Here is a 20,760-nt window from a genome sequence, read left to right as displayed (position 1 = left end):
CAAGTCCACTTACATACAATGGTGTAATAAAACAGTACCCCTTATATAGAGAGGTAAAATCAAGGTTTGCTTTTTTGGAATGTTTTCAAGCTGTGGATGATTGAACTTGTGGATGCAAGATCCGTGAATATGGAGGTCTAACACATGCCAAAATATGTTTATTTTGGCATGTGTTAATTACAATCAATAATGTTAAGAGTTAAGCTTGAGGCCAGGTGCTAGAGATAGTGACAATTTTTCCACTCTCATAAAGATCCTGAGAAAGTCAGCCCTCCAGAATTGCAGACTTCACTTTTGTGGATCTAGTTTTGGCATGGGCAAACTTGGGCCCTCCAGGTGTTTTGGACTTCAACTCCCACAATTCCTAACAGCCGGAAGGCTGTTAGGAATTGTGGGAGTTGAAGTCCAAAACACTTGGAGGGCCCAAGTTTGCCTATGCCCTGATCTTGAAGATCCTATTTGAATCAAGATGTTATAGTCGCAACCTACCCGAATGGAATCCATAATGGGTTTCTATTTATGGAGGAATAGTTCCTGGACTGGGATTAAGAATTCCTGGCTCATGGTGGGTTCTGGCTTCCCTCCACAGGCTTGGCGGATGAGCTTGGTCTTGGTGAGTGTCATTACTCTTGCTAGTAACGTGTCACGTTTTCAAACCAAGCCTTACGAAAGTGCAGGGAAAGAGGATGACGCAAGAGAATTAATTATCCTGTGCATGACATGCTCTTCAGTATTTCAGAAAACAGGGATAATTGCAACATCAGAGTGTGGCCAAGAGGTAAAAGGGTTTTGACTGGGGAAGAAGAGATAAACTAAGAGAGGCTGCAGCAGTTTGCTTTTGCCTGAACATCCAGGGAAGGGCAAGGTTTCACCCATTTCTCTCCTTTCCCTCTTTGTTCAAATTCCTTCAGTACATTGAACTCTGTTTGCAGCAATTTAAGCAAGCAGAGAACAAAGGGGGGAAATAGGAGGAGAGAAAAACTGGAGGTGCATCCACACGGTACAATTAATGCAGTTTGACACCAATTTGCCATTGCTCAATTATATGAAGTGGAGTCCCTGGGGGGCACAATGGGTTAAACCCTTGTGTTGGAGGACTGCTGATCAAAAGGTTGGCAGTTCAAATCCAGGGAGCAGGGTGAGCTCCCATCTGTCAGCTCCAGCTTCCCATGCAGGGACATGAGAGAAGCCTCCCACAGGCTGTCCAGGCATCCCCTGGGCAACGTCCTTGCAGATGGCCAATTCTCTCACGCCAGAATCAACTTTCTCAAGTCGCTCCTGACACGAAAAAAAATGCCATGAAGTCATGGGAATTGTAGTTTTGTGAGGTAACAGCACTCTTTTTGCAGAGAAAGCTAAAGAGCTTGTAGAACGACATCCCATGGTTCCAAAGCATTGAACCATGGCCATTAAAGTAGTGCCAAACTGCATTCATTCTATAGTGTAGATGCACCATAAGACATACAATAGAGTCTCACTTATCCAAGCTAAACGGGCCGGCAGAACCTTGGTTAAGCGAATATCTTGGATAATAAGGAGAGATTAAGGAAAAGCCTATTAAACATCAAATTAGGTTATGATTTTACAAATTAAGCACCAAAACATCATGTTATACAACAAATTTGACAGAAAAAGTAGTTCAATACGCAGTAATGTTATGTTGTAATTACTGTATTTACGAATTTAGCACCAAAATATCACAATGTATTGAAAACATTGACTACAAAAATGCCTTGGATAATCCAGAACCTTGGGTAAGTGAGACTCTCCTGTACCTGAAAAAAGTAGGAGGGGCAAAAAAGATGAATCAAGACTGTCCCTTCCAAATTGGGAAAGTTGGAAGGTACTTATATGTCACCAACTGGATGCAATCACTGCATCCCTGTTGCATTTTGGGACATCTGCGTTTTTCAAGGGCCTTGTGCAAACAGAGTGCTCCCTTCTTACCATTCTTCTGTTTTCTCCATCAGAGCCCTTTAATGAAAAATTCATCAAGTGCTGGATGTTTGACTAGCCCCCTTTCCTTCACTCACTATGTATGTGCAAATACAGATATTCCAAAATCTGGAAAAAATGGAAATCCAAATATTTCAAATAAGGAAAACTCAAATAGGATTTCTGTTGCAGTCCAGGTCTGGAAACACCTATGACTGCACCCGACATAAGAGTCCAGAAATATAAACAAACAGTTCATTGTAAAAACAGATAAAAAGCATATAAAAATCAGGAATAAGGAAGGAAGATATATAATCCTAAAAGGTTTAGCAAAAGGTTAGAACCAAATACTAATCCAAATGTCTCATAATGTTCCAAAGATGACAAAGTCCAGGAACAGCCAGGAATGAGATACAGCATAAATCTACAAGCAGGAAAATATAATTAATAAGACTTGAGTAGGAGTACATGAACAGAAACACAGAAAACTTCCAGGATATGTTAAATCCAAAATCAAGGATTGACTTGAACCGTGAACAAAAGAACTCAGGCTAGCTTTTCACTCTTACACAGTGTTGCCTGAACTGCCCTTAAAGTAAACAACTTGTTCTTTAATAGCCATCCATGAAAGCATTACGTTTCCCGTGAAATTTCTCCCCAACTTTCCCACGTAATCTTTCTGAACGACACAATATATTTTTGGCTCCGATTTGTAAATAGTGACTTTTCTTAATCTCCGTAACTACAAGTGGGTTCTCCTGGAAACCCTCCTTATCACTCAGCTCTTCACTCGAATCCTTATCTACTATTGATTCCTCGAACTGGCCATGAGGCCCTGAAGTACTTTCCAAACCAGTTTTCTCACAGAGAGAAACATAATTTCCTAGACCTGAAGTTCCCAGACTTGAGAGTCCATCTCTTTGTGCCATAGGAAAGCCCATAATCCTCTCTAAATCCCCAGTTAAGCTATCAGCCTCTTGCTGATTTACAACAATTACACCCTTAACTTTGTTCCCCCATTTAAGGTTGTGTAGAATTGGTTAAATCAGTCATAAGTAGTTTGGAAATATTTGGCATTTGGACTCCAGGATTCCTCAACAAACGTGGCCTTTTTTTTCAAATGTTAATGAATGTTTCTGCCGGGTTCAGAGGTTTTTTTAAAAGTAACTGTTCCAAGAGCTTTAGCAACAAAAAAAATAGTTTGGCACCAATTGCCTCTTTACCTCTCAATGTACTAGCCATAAAAAACCATACTCAAAAATGCAATCGTTATCTGAAATGAATCATAGATGTCTATCTTTTTCTGCTGATACATTGCAAATGCGCTCCCTACAGTGTTGCCAGGGAGCATATCAACATCGTGAATATTCTTTTCTTTGTTTTTCTCCAGAGAGCATAAACCGAAAGACGTTTCGAGATAATATAAAACCAGGATGGCATTATTTCGGCAGGAAAATGGTAAGTGGTTCAATAGACTGGGCAGCCTTTTGACCCATTTTTGCTAGAAACCAACAGAGCAGCAGCCAGAGCAAAGATATGTATTTCACGTTGGTTCTAAGTTTCAGTCTAAACGTTAAAAGCACTAGTGCCACCCCTAAATAGTTCTGCATTAGGAAAGGACCTATAACATTTGGATCACAGTCTAGCAGCTGCTGCAACTGGGGTTGGATTTTAATCCAACCATTAAAGCTTTTTTGCTGCTCCAAAGAGAAGGCATGGGATGCCTAATGAACCACTGAAAACTACATTACATCGAAGCAGGGAAGTGTGTGGAAGAGTAAATCTCATTTAGACTCTGTGTTGAAACCTTGGGAAGCTATAACTCCTAGGAACACATAGTATGGAGCTATGGTATTTAAAGCGGGGTCCAAGAGCATTCATTCCACAGTGTAAATGCACCCAGAGTAGGATATGGACCTTGGAAAACTATGACTCCCAAGAGGACTCAATCGCATGGAGCCATGGCATTTGAAGTGGGGTGCAAGGGCATTCATTCCATATTGTAAATGCACCAAGAGAAGGGTATGGACCTTAGAAAACTATGACTCCCAAGAGGACTCAGTCACATGGAGCCATGGTGCAAGTGGGGTGCAAGGGCATTCATTCCATATTGTAAATGCACTGTCTGTCCAGGACTGGTTAACACACCTCCATCTCCAGATGAGGTCCCTTGATGGAAAGCACCTCTGTCTTGTCTGGTTTCAATTTCAATTTGTTTTTCCTTATCCAGCCATGACCTCAGAGGAAACATGCCATCCTTATCCCATTTGAAGGGTCCATCCAGCAATCCCTTTGATTGCTTTCTTGTGACTATGCCTGATCATGCAGGATCTTGACCAAAATGTTATACAAACAAATGAAACATTTTTTGTAAGATTCTGAATGCATTTGCATTACAAAACGGCTTTTGAAGCTCTAGCCATAATTTTCGTTGCACATTTTGATGTCTCTCCGGAGACACAGGGATAGATCTTTAATTGCTTTCTGTTCTCCTGACAATATATTGCGCGAGATAATGCAGTGAGCAGCACATATTCTGATATTCTGCACTTTCTCTGGCATGGTTTTGTTCTCCCAGGACACTGCTGACTTTGAGTGGGCCATGTGGTTCTCCTCGTTCAGAAACTTCATCATCTTTGCCCTTTCAGGGCATGTCCTCTTTGCCAAGATCTGCTCCATGACAGTCCCCCAGGTAAGGGAGCTCTATGAAACCTTCAAGAAAATGCTACCAATGCCCTAAAGCAGTGATGGCCAACCTATGACACGCGTGTCAGCACTGACACGCCTAACCATTTTTGCTGACACGCTGCTGCATGCAGATTGATTAGATGACTATGTCTTTTGTGGCCAAATTTGGTGTGATTTGGTCCAGTGGTTTTGTTGTTTACTCCATGGGAATTATGCACATTATATATAATTATATATAATCTCATTCTATAATAATAATAATAATAATAATAATAATAATAATAATAATAATAATAATAATAATAACAATAATAATAATAATACTTTATTTATATGCCGCCCTATTTCCCAGATGGGACTCAGGGCAGTTTCCAATCATAAAAACAACACAAACATTACATAACAAACATAATAACACATTATTAAGCAAAGTAAACATACAATTATAGAAATGAATAACACTTACATGACCTGATCAAGGGGATGAGAACCATAATATTATTCTACTATTGTAGTATATTATCATATTATTACTATTATATTATTATTATATTATTCATTATTCATGACTACATTGAAACTAGAATAGAAAGAAATCAGCGTGGAAACTGCAAGAGATAGCATAGGTTTTTGTACATGGAAATAGTGGTAATAAATAGTTTTTGATATATTATAATTATACATTTTTGTTATTTAAACTATACACATTGTGAAATTATGCTGTTTTTCTCAAAGAGACACACCACCCAAGTCATGCTAGGTTTTTTGGTGAATTTTGACACACCAAGCGCAAAAGGTTGCCCATCATTGCCCTAAAGTTACCCTAGAGTTAAGCAGGCTCATCCCTGGTTAGCACCTGGATGGGAGACCAGCAATGAATTCCAGGTGCTGTGGGCCAAATTTCATAGCAAGGAGCTGAGAAACCCACCTTGGATATTCCTTCCATAAAATAACATTGAGAAATTTATGGGGTTGCTGTAATTTGGAGTCAACTTGGAGGCACATGCACACAAGGGCAACACCACCATCTATCGACAGGTTTTTGAATTGCACAACATTATGCAAAGTGTGTATTATGTGCCCTCAAATTGACTGTAGACCCATGGCAATCTCATGAAATTCATAGGAGTTTCCTAAGCAAGAGGTGGCTTAATCACTTTCCTTCTCCGAAATAAAGCTGGCATCATTACGTCACGGATAATGCAGAAAATGTATGAGGCATCAGTCAGGCAAAGCTGTACGTCCTTTGATCCCTTTGGAATAGGGCTGAAAAGTACTGGGAACAGGGTGTCTAGCCAAAGGTTTGCATTCATTTGCAAATATCTGCATTCATTTATGCTTAAAAATATGAAGCATACATTGGTGAGGAGAATGGGGGATGAAAAGGCTGCAGTAAAAAGGCAGGAGAGCAATGCGAAAGAAGGGTTCTTTGGCAGCTAATGTCAAAGCAATATTGTCTGTTCAGATGAAATAAGTAGTCCATACTGATAAAAATATACCTGATTAATCACACTTGTAATAAACAGTACATGGAACACATCAGAGCTCTCCAGTAAAAGAATATTTAGTAGCAAAAATATATTTGCAAGTTGAAAACTGTTTTAAGTCTCTTTCACATTATGCAAATATTTCACTTCGATACTACTTTTGATCGTTTTGACTAAGGAATCCTGGGATTAATAGGTTGACGAGCTCACAAATCCCCGGATTCTAAAACATAGAAACAATTATTTACTTTTTTATTTGTTTACTTTTATCCTGCCTTTTTCCTGATATAGAGACTCAAGGTGGCTAACTATTGCAACTGAAATGGAATCAAAGTGCAATTACTGTGTAGTGTGAAGAAGACCATCTAGTTTTATATACTGCAAAGGATGCATAGGATTAAAGTACAGGATGAATTCACTTTATCTGAAGTTTTTTTTTCCAATTTTGGAATACCTGTATTTGCACATACATAGTTAATGAGGTATGGGAGGAAAGGGGGCAAGTCACACATCCAATGTGTGCTGGGTTTCCCTCAAGGACAGGCAAAACAGAATCCCTTTAGGTTCCTTGAGAAAGTAAACGTCCCAGATTCTTTCTTAGCTCTCAGGAAAAGAGGGGAAGATTGTCTCCACTCCTTTGAGACTTTCATTCCCTCCTGGTTGGATACAGTGTGATAGTAAATGGGTTTCCAAGATGCCCATCCCATCACACACTAGCATGGATCAGGTGAAAGATGACCATGGAAAAGTGTGGCACTTTTGCTATTTATAGTGGCCTTTTATAAGAAAAGTCCTCCATGTCATCCCTGTTTTCTTATCAGGGCTCCTTTGGGGAAAACCCAGCAAGTACTGGATGTGTGCCTCACCCCCTTTCCCCAAAGGCAAAAATGGGCTGCTATTGGCAAAAAGTGTATTTTGGATTTCCAGGGAAGGGAGACTCAACCTGTATTCTCCATTGTGCCCACATTTCTATGCTTGTTTTGGAATAAAATTATGATGAGATTCCCAGATGGGCTTTTCTTCCCCCTAATGGAACTCTGTTGTTGGGGAAATATTCAAAACGATCTTGACAGACTAGAGAGATGGGCCGAAACTAACAAAATGAAGTTCAACAGGGACAAATGCAAGATAATTGCAGAAAAGATAATGCAGAAAAAATTGAATGCAAAGATACAGAATGGGGGACGCCTGGCTAGACAGCAGTACATGTGAAAAAGACCTTGGAGTCCTTGTGGACAACAAGTTAAACATGAGCCAGCAATGTGATGCGGCTGCTAAGAAAGCCAACGGGATTCTGGCCTGCATCAATAGGGGTATAGTGTCTAGATCCAGGGAAGTCCTGCTCCCCCTCTTTCTATTCTGCCTTGGTCAGACCACACCTGGAATACTGTGTCCAATTCTGGGCACCACAGTTGAAGGGAGCTGTTGACAAGCTGGAAAGCGTCCAGAGGAGGGCGACTAAAATGATTAAGGGTCTGGAGAACAAGCCCTATGAGGAGCAGCTTAAAGAGCTGGGCATGTTTAGCCTGCAGAAGAGAAGGCGGAGAGGAGACATGATAGCCATGTACAAATACGTGAAGGGAAGTCATAGGGAGGAGGGAGGGAGCTTGTTTTCTGCTGCCCTGCAGACTAGGACACGGAACAATGGCTTCAAACTACAGGAAAGGAGATTCCACCTGAACATCAGGAAGAACTTCCTCATTGTGAGGGCTGTTCGACAGTGGAACTCTCTCCCCCGGGCCATGGTGGAGGCTCCTTCTTTGGAGGCTTTTAAGCAGAGGCTGGATGGCCATCTGTCGGGGGGTGCTTTGAATGCGATTTCCTGCTTCTTGGCAGGGGGTTGGACTGGATGGCCCATGAGGTCTCTTCCAACTCTACTATTCTATGATTCTATGATATGGCAAAAAACTCTTCCAAGCTTCCACCTGAGATCACTTCTGAAAAGTGGGCATGATGGTACAACTATGACATGGAGGACAAATTGACCTTGGGGGCCACAGAGAAAACTAGGACTAGGATGCTGTTCCTATAACATTCCTTCCTCTATTTACTCACAGCACAGGTCTGTGGTCTACATGGTCTATGGGATGCTGACTGTGCTGGGCACCATGGGCACCACCTACTTAACGATTATCCTCGCGCATTGCCTGGTGCTCTACACCATTGCGATAACTAAGCAGAAGTGGCTTTGCTTTGTCGCCGGCCTCTGCAGCCTGGCCTCGTTCAAGGTGGAGCCCTTTAGCACCTGGCAGGTAAGTCCAGCTGCTCCTTCCTGGCTCTTCTGAAGGTATGTGTAAAAGAGGGTAGTGTAGAAGACCCAATTAATAACGAATAGATGTCCCAAATAATATAAGATAACTGCCACTGATTAGTGGAAATGCAACCACCACTGTGTGGAGAGACACCTTTAGATTATAAAAGTGCTCAACCACCCAATAGCTCAGAGGAAGCCTTTTACTTTATTCGGTGTTAAAATGGTAGCGCAATTGTGCTGAGGGAGTCTATAGATGACAGAGGCTTTGATGTAAAAAAAACAATATCAAGTTTATTCAGGCACAAGCTTGGTGGTTACAAAAGATGTTTCACTTAGAGGTATTCTTATTAACAGTTACAATACTAGAATGAGATGAATCAAACTCTCTAAAGTATCACTTCTTTTACTTAGAGTAGTTAAAACTTCTTCCTCTGCTCCTTTTAAACTGTTACTTCAATGGATCTCTATGAGTCCAGCTGGGATTGGTTCCCAAAGTCTGAAACTTGGACTAGCCAGTGACTTCAAACCACAGTCACCCCTGTGACATACTATCACAGATTCTCTGTGCCTTTCCAGGACACAGACTACATTAAATAAATCACCAAATTTGTTTGAAACCGACTCAAAATGAACAATTGAGTCTCCTTGATCCCATCAACCTGGAATCAATCTTTCCTGTGCCTCATCAGAGCACAGACTGAGGCTTCACTTTAAAAAACCTCTTCACTTCTCCTCCCCTTGGCAGATGATTCTGCCCACATCTCCATGGCAACTGCCTCAGAGGAGGGCCACTAAATAGCTGCCGCCGTCTCACACCTACCCAACCAAACCACAAGCACATAGTTAAACACAACAAACATGAATACAAAACTCATACATCATTACAGTATGCTCTGCTGAATGCTTCAAGCTAGAATGGTCTATGAGCCTGCAGTCCAGATTTCATTTCCGTGAAGTTCTCAGAATCACAGGTCTAGAAGTAATGACTTGAAATCTTAGGAGTTGTAGTTTGGTGAGGCACTGGCACCCTTGGGAAAAGAAGGCTAAAGAACTTGTAAAACTACAGATCCCAGGAGTCCATAGCACTGAATTAAAGTAGTGTCAAATTGTATTAATTCTACAGTATAGATGTTTCCATAGCATCAGAGAGTTCGAAGAGACCCAATTCTGCCTTGCAGAAAGACACAAGCTAAGCTTTCCTAAAAGATTGCGATGTGGGACACAGTCCAGCAATGGGTTGTGTAAAGGTACATTACCTTTACCTACTGGACATTATTTTCTGCACAGAAAATGCTATTTCCTCGATTAAAAATGTTGTTGGGTGGGCGGACCAAAACAACCATGAGCGAATTTTGTACAAAATAAATCTCAAAATGCTAATATTCTCATTATTTCATTATTTTAATTAAATTAAATTAAAGGAAAAAATTACCCTTTCTCTATCAACCCAGCTGTGCCCAGCCTCACTGGCATGAGCAGAATGGAGCATGTTTCCCATCAAAATGGGAGAAATGTGCAATTTAGTTGCAGTTTATGATCTAAATCCTATTGACTTCCCCAGTTTAAGGAGACACATTAAATCAGTTGTGGAATGGAAAGTCAACATGTAGGTAAAGCCTGTTAATTCATTGGGTCTACTCAAGTTGGAACTAGCAATTGGAAACAGGGCTGGAAATATTAAAGCAGTAATTTGACAGGTCACAGTGCTCTCTAACCTACCTAAATATCGTAAAGGCACCAGATCCCATCTGATCTTGGAAGCTAAGAAGGATCAGACCTGGTTAGTGTTTGGATGGGAGACTGCCAATGAATATGAGGTGCTGTAGACTATATTTGAGAGGGAGGAACTGAGTTTTCCTTGCTTAAGCAAAATCTATGAGGTTGCCTTTTGTTGACAGGTTGACATAATGTTGACATAATGCAGGTGCCCTCTATGAAAAAAATGCCAGGATGAGAACTTATGGCAGTCCTTCACATTTGCAATATGAAGGGGTTTTGTAGTGTTCTGCCCTTAAAATGACATTCAAACTGGCTGAAGGAAATAGTGCCCATGCCCAGAGGTTCTTCTGCAATTGACCAGATTCTGCAATGAGCCATTTTCCTCAGTATATGAGGTAACTGTTCTCTTTTGTACAGAGTGAGTTTGTAACAGGAACTTTTGATCTTCAAGATGTTCTCTTCTATGGCGGGAGTGGCTTCAGCATCATGCGCTGCATGAGTTTCGCCCTGGAAAACTGCGAGAGGAAAGACGGCAACTACTCCATCTTTGCCTTGCTGAAATACAATTTCTACCTCCCTTTCTTCTTCTTTGGGCCCATCATGACCTTCGACCGATTCTATGAGCAGGTGGGATACTCTACCATAGGTGCCTTGTTGCTCCTTAGCGTGTTTTCTCTAAAATTGATCTCCATGTCTATATCACTCTTAATGCTTTAAAAGTATGCAAAAAATATAATGAAAAATGTAACATGATCCAAGAAAGCTTCCAAATATGTCCAATTAAAATTTGAGATGATGTTTTGGGATCTATAAAGAAAGAGATCTATATTTTGAGAATTATAGAGCAAAAGCTATCATATGTGAAGGCTGGAAGCAGTAGACCAGTCATCAATCTATTGGATCCATTGGGCTGATTCAATAGAACCATTGAAACAGTGGAGTTGACGTAAGTGTTGACTTACTAATGAGTAAATGGTTCATTGGGTTTACTCTAGTATGGGCTCAATTCAGGGGTAAATCCACACTGCAGAATGAATTCAGACACCATCTTAACTGCCATGGCTTAAGGCTATGGAACCCTCTTGAAAATATTGTGACCCTGGAAGTAGGAATGAAAAGTCCCAGAACTCCCCCAAAATACTTCCAGATGAAGAAAAAGGCCTTGTGGATCACCAACATGAATTGTGAGCAGGAACAAAACTAGGGCTGTCAAAGAGTGTATTTTGCCATCTAGGTGAACTGTCTGTGTTGTGTGATGTATTTTGTATCTTCCATAATCTGACACCAAGATATCTAGAACACAACCAGCAGGAAAGGTTCTGTCCACATTTCCAGATAACCAGAAAATTCCACCTACATTGTGTTGTCGAAGGTTTTCATGGCCGGGATCACAGGGTTGTTGTATGTCTTTCGGGCTGTGTGGCCATGTTCCAGAAGTATTATCTCCTGACGTTTCGCCCACATCTATGGCAGGCATCCTCAGAGGCTGTGAGGCATGGATAAACTAGGCAAGGAAAGGAAAAAATATATATCTGTGGAGATAAACACCTGCATTGTTTTCTGTATGATAGTAAGTCAGGGCCCGTCCAAGCAGTAGATTTATCTCAGGAGCTTCCGCAGCAAAATGAAGGGTGGCCAGATGCCATTCCCTCAAAATGCAGAAGGAAGCGCTAAAAATGGCAAAAAACCCAAGATTTTGAGGTGCAAGAATATCCCGGATCTGAGACGAAAATCCACATCTTTGAATGTTTGTATGTTCTTGCAATCACAAAACATAGGACTTTTTATCTGAGTTTGTTCCCAGGTTTTAGATCTTTGTTCCTGATTGGTTGGTTCCTAAAAAGAAGGTGACAGTAGAGTAGGAAGCAAAAACTTTGTTCTAGCAAGAGGAACTTTATTCTTCACCTGTTTAATGAATTTTGTGGCAGAAAAACCAAGTTTCTGGGGTGGAACAAGTACTTTCACAATAAGTAATACACAATGAAACAGGAACAGACACTTTCAAGCTAGGAACAGCAATCTTGTGTACTTGTGTTCCATGCCACAAGTACACAACCAAATCTGTCTTGACAGATATCCAGGCAGGCAGGCTCTAAAAATTGTCAATAATGACAAAGTTTGTTCCTGGCTTGAAAGTGCCTGTTCCTGTTTCATTGTGTAGTGCTGACTTGGGCAGTTCTACCCCACAAACTAAAGCTACAGACAATGCGGTTGCTGTTGCCCGCTTTTGGTCCAAAACTATTTAGTTGCTTGTGATTTCTTTTCTTTTTTATTTTATTTCCATTATTTGAAATGTATTTGCTGTACCAATGCTTTTGACACGAAATAAATAAATAAACCCCACAAACTTTATTTGTGTGCCAGAAACTTTATTAAACAGGTCAAGGGCAAAGTTTCTCTGGCCAGGACAAAGAATGGAACTTTTGCAGCAATTCACATATCCACATTTTGAATTGTTTCTTAAAAACCGCCAAAGTTTCCGGCGGATGTCCTGCAGTGGCTATCTTGACAGCCTCTAAATCTCGCAAGGAAGCATCAAATGTCGATGATGGAGGCAGAAATTCTGGGACCAACAGGTCTGTATGTGGACCTCTTCTGAAGTCCTGGGATTTTTTGCCCCTCATTAAAACTCGCGATTTGGTGCTGCCTGGAAGTGCCCTCACAGGCAATCAAGTCCCATATTCATAATCATGATCTCTCCCAACAGGTCCATGTCAGTGAGCTGCGGCGTAAAGATTATGAGATGTGGCACATCCGACTCAATGCCATCATCCACCTTCTGGCCATTGTGGCTGTGGATATGTTTTTCCACTACTTCTACATTCTGACCCTCCCTTCAGACATGAAGTTTGTAAGCCGGCTCTCAGACTGGGCCTTGGGTGAGTGGCTGCATTGGATTCATTTTCCTAAAATGCTTAGGAACATAACATATTCTCATAAGTTGCGCTCACAAGAGATATCTGGTAGGGGAAGGGGAGAGAAACAACCCACGTTGGCACATACCAAATTGCTTACTTTACAGAGATATGAAACAGGATTCATCTGAGAACGTCACTTGACTTCTACTCTTCAAATCTCTAGTCCTTGCTATTAGGCATCACTAGAGTTTCTCTGCTGTTGTAGCAACTCCACTACAGAATAAGTCACATTCTGGTGCCTGATACTAAATGGAGATCAGGGCAGTTTTGGCCATGTAGATGTGCAAATTGTTGGAAAGGAGTGGTAGTTGCAACGTGGTGGTGTGAATGCTGGGATCCTTATCTGAATGAGACCTACAATGGGTGCTCAATTTCCAAGCTCTGCACATCAACTGTTTTGAAGACTCAAACATCAATCCTGAGCAGCATCTGTACTTGGAGTGAAATGGAAAGGTGCCCTTTTGCTTTTTGACTCAGGTCTCAAAGTGTCTTCAGAAGCTCAAGAAAACCAAGTATCCCAACCCGTTTTGTTTCTTTGAAGTCAACCAAGCAATTCCCTAGTTCTGTCTGCTTCCATCCCTCTTAGACTATGCTTCCCAATCTTTCTGCTGTCTAAATTCTTTGAAATTAGGTTTCAAATCGAACATCCAGAATCGAACATCCTCTCAGGAGAAGGTTAAATTGCCTCTGCGTCTGTCTCTGTCTCGGTTCTATGTGTATATGGGCATTGAATGTTTGCCCTATATGAATATAATGTGATCCGCCCTGAGTCCCCTTCGGGGTGAGAAAGAAGGGCAGAATATAAATACTGCAAATAAATAAATAAATCTCTCAATTGCTCTTAGAAACACAACCCTGATGGGTGCTACCCATAGCTCTCTGTTGTTGGCTTTCTGTACTCCAACGTGTAGCTCCTCTCTCTTCCTTTTCTCTTCCATAGCGGGCTTGGCTTACTCCAACTTGGTGTATGACTGGGTAAAAGCCGCCGTGATGTTTGGGGTCATCAACACCATTGCCCGGCTGGACCACCTGGACCCTCCTCAGCCCCCCAAGTGCATCACCATGCTTTACGTCTTTGCAGAAACGTGAGTGACCCCTGAGACAGCTACACCAGAGACACTGTCTTCCATTTATCCCGCCAACTACTTCAGGGGAAAGGGCTGGAATAGCACTGGGTTACATTTGAAAATTGAAATAAAGCCCATAAGCTCAAACTCTATATAAGAAGTTCTCAACCTGAATCAGATGGCACTTGGGTCTCCATTGCTAGAAGGGGCTGGGCTGTGGCGCAGGCTGGTTAGCAGCTAGCTGCAATAAATCACTCTGACCAAGAGGTCATGAGTTCGAGGCCAGCCTGTGTCAGGGTGAGCATCTGACAATTAAAAAAAATATATAGCCCCTGCTCGTTGCTGACCTATGCAACCTGAAAGATAGTTGCATCTATCAAGTAGGAAATTTAGGTACCACTTATATGTGGGCAGCCACCGTTGGAATGAGGAAGTGCAGTTGCAGTGGATGATGAAGCAGCTGCGCCCCCTGTGGCCGAAATCAAACATACCCTCAGGAAGCTGGAAGCTGGAAGTGGTTTAAATTGCCTCTGCGTCTGTCTCTGTCTCTGTTCTATGTTATATGGCATTGAATGTTTGCCTTATATGTATACAATGTGATCCACCCTGAGTCCCCTTCGGGATGAGAAATAAGGGCGGAATATAAATATTGTAAATAAATAAATAGACATGACATCACTCTCTTGGCTTTTAGACTTAAGGCTTCTTAAGAGCAAGAGAGTTAGAAAATAATTAAATGCAAGCTTAGGCCCCATCTACACTGCTATTATAATGCAGATTGAACTGGGTTATATGTCAGTGTAGACCTGTAATCCCGTTCAATGCAGTTCAATCTGCATCATATCAATCTACATTGGTCAATGAAAACTCATAGACTAAGTCTAGATGGGGCCTTATAAGCAAGTTAACACACACACACATGCACATGGATGCATATGGGCCTAGGTACTATAAACATGTCCACCGATGTTCTGGAAATGCACAATAAGGGCAGAAATCTAGGAAAATCTAGTTAATTGGAAGCATCTAATTCTTAAAAATCTTTGTTTTTGTTTCCCAGGCACTTTGACAGAGGAATTAATGACTGGCTATGCAAGTAAGTTTCCTTATCTCTCTTGTCTTAGGATCTCCAGGAGGTTTCCATGTCTTGAAGGAAATTATTGGGAACCTATGAGGGGGAAATAGCAACAATTCATTGACTCTACACAATTCCTTGGGTCTGTGATATCCCATACTATTATGGTAAACATATTTCTTTTGTGGCTCCCCAGATACGTCTATGATTACCTTGGAGGGAACCATGACAACATCTTGAAGGAGCTGGTGGCCACCATATCTACATTTCTGGTCACCACCCTCTGGCTGGGCCCTTGCGAGATCGTTTACATCTGGTCCATCTGCAATTGCTTTGGCCTCAATTTTGAGCTGTGGGTGCAGCAGTTCTTTCAGCTGAAGCCATTTGCCAGCATGGAGGTGAGCATCTAGGTATCTTAGTAGACCACGCAACAGTGTGATGGCAGCAAAAAAAGCCAGTGCAAATCTAATTTGCATCAATATTAGTCCCGTGCCGAAATTGAGGGAAGTCATAGTCTCACTTTAATTTGTTTTGGTCCAACCTTACCTGGAATAAGATTGTATAGTTCTGGGCAAAAGAATTAAAGAAGGACATGGATCAGTTGGAAGGTGTCCAGAGAAGGGCAACCAAAATGGATAAATGTCTTGAATCCCAATGAGGAATGGCTTAAGGAACTGGGTATGTTTAGCTTGAAGAAGAGAAGGCTGAGAGGGGACATGAAATTCATGCGTTAATATTTGAAAAGAGGTGATACTGAGGAGCTCTAGAGCAGAGCTTTCCAAATATTTCATGTTGGTGATCCAGTTTTTTTAGACATGCATCATTTCACAACATAGTGATTCAGTTTTATCAGCTAACCAGATGTTAAACCTGTTAGTGTTTTGTAATATGTGGTGAAATGTTTATTCTATTGTTGCTGTGGAAGTGTGTGTATTTCGTTCCGGCAAGCATTCCAGCAGTCAAGAGGTTAATTACAGCGAGCCCTGATTGATTGCTAGAAGGGTAAAGGACAAAGACTTCCATTTGTGCTATGTGACAGGAAGATATGTTACAGGCTGTGCAATGCAAGGGAGGTGCTACAGTGTACTGATAACGGCCTCTGAGAGAGACGGAGAAGCTCCGCAAGATGTGTCCAGATAGCTTTGGTAATTAGCACTGTAAATATTAATGTAAATAAAGCTTTCAGTGCCACTGGGATTCAGCAGATAAAATCAACAAAGTTGTCGTTCTTGGTCAGTGCCACTTTCGCCGTTTGCTAAGTGGTCTGACGGGTGAGCAGAGATGAGACCTGGCTCATCAATCAGTCAGGGGCGCTGGTTCCCTGACAAAACCAACCCCTTGTAAGAGATTCAGACACATACATAGATTGTAATAACGAAATGTATGGGGATGTAGCACATCTTGTGAAAACCCTTCATTTATGTTTTTGAAAATATCTGATTTAATTGCTTATTTCACATAGACCCAGAGGTTTCTCGTTACATTTGCACGGCACACCTAAACACTGCAGATGACACACTAACATGTTGTGACACACAGTTTGGAAAGCTCTGCACTCGAGACCAGGAAATGGAACAATTGATTTAAGTTGCAGGAAAAGAGATATCTTCTAAACGTTAGGAAGAACCTCCTGAGGGTAAGAGTGCCTGGGAATTCAGTAATCTGCCTGGGAATTCAGTGGAAACTTCTTCTCTGGAGGTTTTTAAACAGAGGCTGAATGACCATCTGTTGAGAGTGCTTTGATTGTATTTTCCTGTCTGGCAAAAAGGGGGGGGGGGTGAACTGAATGTCTCTTGGGGTCTCACCCAACTCTATAATGCTATGAAGGCACTTCACTTTGATGTATCATCAGCCTTGTAAGGCCCTCTGATCCAAGGATGGGTCATTGTGGATGGTCCACAATACTTGTCTAACTCCAGAACCTCTACAGGCTACTCTACTTATGTTGGGGAGCTTTGGATCTTACTTAATTTCTCTTCCTTGCTCATGCTTTGTGTTTCCTCTCCTTGTCAGGGAGGGATGTCCGAGGCAATGTCCCGACGGATCCGGGCCTTCTTTGGGGCGGCCAATTTCTGGGCCATCGTCCTCTATAACATCCTCGCCCTCAACAGCCTAGACTTTGCTCTTCTCGTCTCCAGGAGAATCCTCCAATTAGGTAAATAAATAGAGAATATTGTGGAATATTTTATTCTAATAAAAGCAAATGCATCTATTGAGCTTTGGGAAATCCTGATGAGAAGATTCCTGGACCGAAGAGTATTTTCACAGTTCGAGACTTCTCCTATTGTGCTTTTCAGCTGAAAGCAGCAATTTCTGCACAGTAAATTGTATTTCTGCACAGAAATACTATTTTCGGTGCAGAAAATTGTGATTACAAAGCAAAAATGGCCATAATTGAGCATTTGTTCTGTGCAAAATGCACACTTTCAGTGATTAACAAAGAACTTTCTGCATTAAAAGCAGAAACTGTTTCTTTTACCTTTAACAGTCACGTAGAAGAGGCAATTCCAGCAGCTGTTACTTGTGTGCCTTTCAATCGTTTCCAACATATTATGGACCTAAGGCAAAGCTATCACTGGGTTTTCTGAGGCTGAGAGAGTGTGATTGACCCAAAGGTTTGCATAGTCAAGTGGAGATTTGGACCCTGGTCTCCAGGGTGGAAGTCCAGCACGCAGACCTTACTGTGCCACACTGGGTCTCTTCCAAGGAAATTCTGTGGTTGGATGGTTTTGCTCACAAACCAATTAACCCAAGATCATCTAGATTGAGATTTGAAGATGTAACTTTTACAAATTTGATTATTCACAGACTTGTGATTTCTCTGTTGGAATCTCTAAGTCCCCCAGCATGACACAATGGTCAGATTCAGATGGGAGAGTCATGATAGTGGGCCTAAAGTTTCTTAGGAAGGTGTTTTCGCAGGTTAAAAAGTAGCATTTTAATTGGCATTTTGCAGGGGTCCTACACCCCCAAACTCAGCAAATGTGGAGGGACTGCCCTTTTGTAAAATGTTTTCATTCTATGGCTGAAATAAGTCCTGTTGTTGATAGTCTTATAGTTCTTCCAGGAACAGGCATTTGGCTTCACCTACATTGTAGAATTCATGCAGTTTGATGCCACTCAACCATGGAATGATGGAAGATGTTGTTTTGAAAAGTATACTATGAATGGGTACCTGAGTTAGTAAGCTCAACACAAATGGCCCACTTATATACAAAATATAAAATAAATAAGTACAGCAAATAATTTGACTGTCAAACTTATTATACTGTTAATCACAAACAATATTGTATGAGTTTTGTACGTGTGTTCTTATGCCAAGTTGAACATACTTGCAATTTATTTATTTATTTATTTTATTACAATATTTATATCCCGCCCTTCTCACCCAATAGGGGACTCAGGGCAGCTGTCACGACCCAGGCTGCAGAGCACCAATAACCATACGCAGAGGCCAGAATCTATCTAATATCTTTATTGAGGAAATATATAAAGTCAATAAAAGCAAGTGTAGGAAATAGTTCAGGAGTAGACCTTTCAGGAAAGGTCAAAATTAGTCCAAAGAAACAATGTCCAATATGAAATATTAAGGTCCAAAGTTGTAATCCAATAACCGAAACACTCACTTTGCCAAGCAAAGTGAGGGGAGATGACAAGGTTCTTAGTCCAAGGAACTTGAGGCAAGGCTAGGAAGTAAACTTGATTCTTGGAACACAAGGCTTGATACAAGGCAGCAAGGAACGAGGAACAGGGACAAAATCCGTGGTAAATACTTGGCAAGGTCCTGGAAGGCAAGGCTGAGTCCTAGGAAGCAAGGCAAGGTCCGTGGAGGTAAACAAGGCTGGAAACGTGAACGAAGGCTTGGAAGCGGGAGTAGCGCTGTCCACACACAACCCACTCCGGTAGCTGACGAATTGACTCCGCAAGATTCCTAAAGGGCAAGGAACCTAAATAGGGTCTCGTTTTCCCATCAAAGAACACTTCTCTGGGGAACCAGAACCGAAAGTCAATCTCTGTGTCCAGATGCATGACTCCCTAAAGTTTCCCATGGAAGCAGGCTTAATCATCTGAATGCCGGGCTGCAATTCTCAGGCTTCTGCGATTAGCTTGCTGAACTCCCTTTTGTTGTTGATAATAATTACGGCGAGAAAATGGGGGAGATTTTGACTCAGGGCTTGTTTGGCCGATTTCTGGAAGACAAACCTCCTGCAGGTGCAAGGGCTCCAATTCTGGCTGGGAAACTTCTAATTCTGGCTGAAACGGTGGAAAACCCAAGTTTTCCTCTTCATCTGTCACCACAGCGCTAGGCACGGGACTACATGGCCCATGAGTCATCACAGCAGCTTACAATAAAACACATATATAAAATTGTACAATACATTGTGAATCAATTAAAAAGTTATTAAATTACATCAGACATTCATAAAAACACTTATAAAATACAGATAGGCATTAGAACCAAACATACAGCAGAGTATCCCATGAGTACACATTTATTCTGTAAAATATATTTACATCTCTAAGGAGAACAAGTGTAAAGTTTATAACTATTGTAAGTACCTTAAAAAGTGTTTTACTATATGATGTTCAATGGATATATCTGTAGCAAATATTGATGAATATAATAATTTCAGACCATCAGAAGAAGGCCTGGAGTAAGGCCGAAACCGGTCGTGGTCGGCTGATTCATATTCAACTCGGCATAAGAACACACGGCGTCAATATTATTTTGGAGTGATGGTGCAAAACTCATACAATATTGTTTGTGATTACTGTGAATTTTAACAGTATAATAAGTTTAACAGTCAAATTATTCGTTGTACTTATTTATTTTCTATTTTGTATATAAGTGAGCCATTTGTGTTGGAAGACGTTGTTTCACAAGGTCTTCAGCCTTTTGTGTCAAAGAGTGCTGGGGCCTCACCGAATTACAACTCCCAGGATTTCAAAGCTTTGAGCAATGGAAGTTAAGTGGCTCAAACTGCACGAATTCTACAGTGTAGATGCACCTATTGTCTAACCGGGTTCGGTGACGAAATGCCTTTTTCTGAAACAATTTCATTGCATTTTCCTTTTCCATCTCAGGTTTCCCTCTGAGCACCCTCTCCATCTGGTTCATCACGTACTGCGGTGTGCAGCTGATCAAGGAGAGGGAACGGATCCTGGCCATCCGAGAGGAAGAAAGAGAAGCCAAGGAAAAGGCCGAGTAAAGGAAAACTGCCAGCCGTAGAGCAATCTCGTAGCCGCAGACCACCTCACCTGTGCAATAAAAATCCTTTTGCAGTTCAAATAAAAAGATATTTTCTACAAGACTTGAATGCACCTGTGATCAAAGTTATATGGCCATGATTAAGACCCAAGACATTGTGCTGCCTGAGGCGAAACTCACCCAATGCTAAGTCAAAGTGACTGCCTTGGCTCACAAGGATCCATACTATGCATGGGCAAACTTGTGCCCTCCAGGTGTTTTGGACTTGAACTCCCACCATTCCTAACAGCCTCAGGCCCCTTCCTTTTCACCCTCAGCCGCTTATGCGGCTGAGGGTGAAAAGGAAAGGGCCTGAGGCTGTTAGGAATGGTGGGAGTTCAAGTCCAAAACACCTGGAGGGCCCAAGTT

At 41.6% G+C, this 20,760-nt stretch overlaps 1 protein-coding gene across 5 annotated transcripts in view; it reads left to right on the top strand.

The window, feature by feature from the left end:
* Positions 1–20,455, top strand: part of hhatl (hedgehog acyltransferase like) — a 35,581-nt gene extending 15,126 nt beyond the window's left edge. For 4 of the 5 annotated variants that reach the window (XM_062957740.1, XM_062957739.1, XM_062957738.1 and 1 more), the window contains exons 3-13: positions 590–613; positions 3,326–3,393; positions 4,514–4,627; positions 8,168–8,362; positions 10,501–10,710; positions 12,791–12,962; positions 13,942–14,086; positions 15,129–15,164; positions 15,340–15,541; positions 17,157–17,298; positions 20,229–20,455. In XM_062957740.1, the coding sequence (XP_062813810.1) occupies positions 590–613; positions 3,326–3,393; positions 4,514–4,627; positions 8,168–8,362; positions 10,501–10,710; positions 12,791–12,962; positions 13,942–14,086; positions 15,129–15,164; positions 15,340–15,541; positions 17,157–17,298; positions 20,229–20,353 (1,433 nt within the window). In that variant the 3' untranslated portion in view covers positions 20,354–20,455. The remainder of the gene's footprint in view (positions 1–589; positions 614–3,325; positions 3,394–4,513; positions 4,628–8,167; positions 8,363–10,500; positions 10,711–12,790; positions 12,963–13,941; positions 14,087–15,128; positions 15,165–15,339; positions 15,542–17,156; positions 17,299–20,228) is intronic. The other variant, XM_062957742.1, reaches the window with a different exon arrangement.
* Positions 20,456–20,760: the final 305 nt, after the last annotated feature.

This window comes from Anolis carolinensis, chromosome 6 (genome assembly GCF_035594765.1).
Source record: "Anolis carolinensis isolate JA03-04 chromosome 6, rAnoCar3.1.pri, whole genome shotgun sequence".
In the NCBI taxonomy this organism is placed as follows: domain Eukaryota; kingdom Metazoa; phylum Chordata; class Lepidosauria; order Squamata; family Dactyloidae; genus Anolis; species Anolis carolinensis.
Note: the sequence above shows the minus strand (reverse complement) of the source record. Positions and strands in the feature narration are given on the sequence as shown.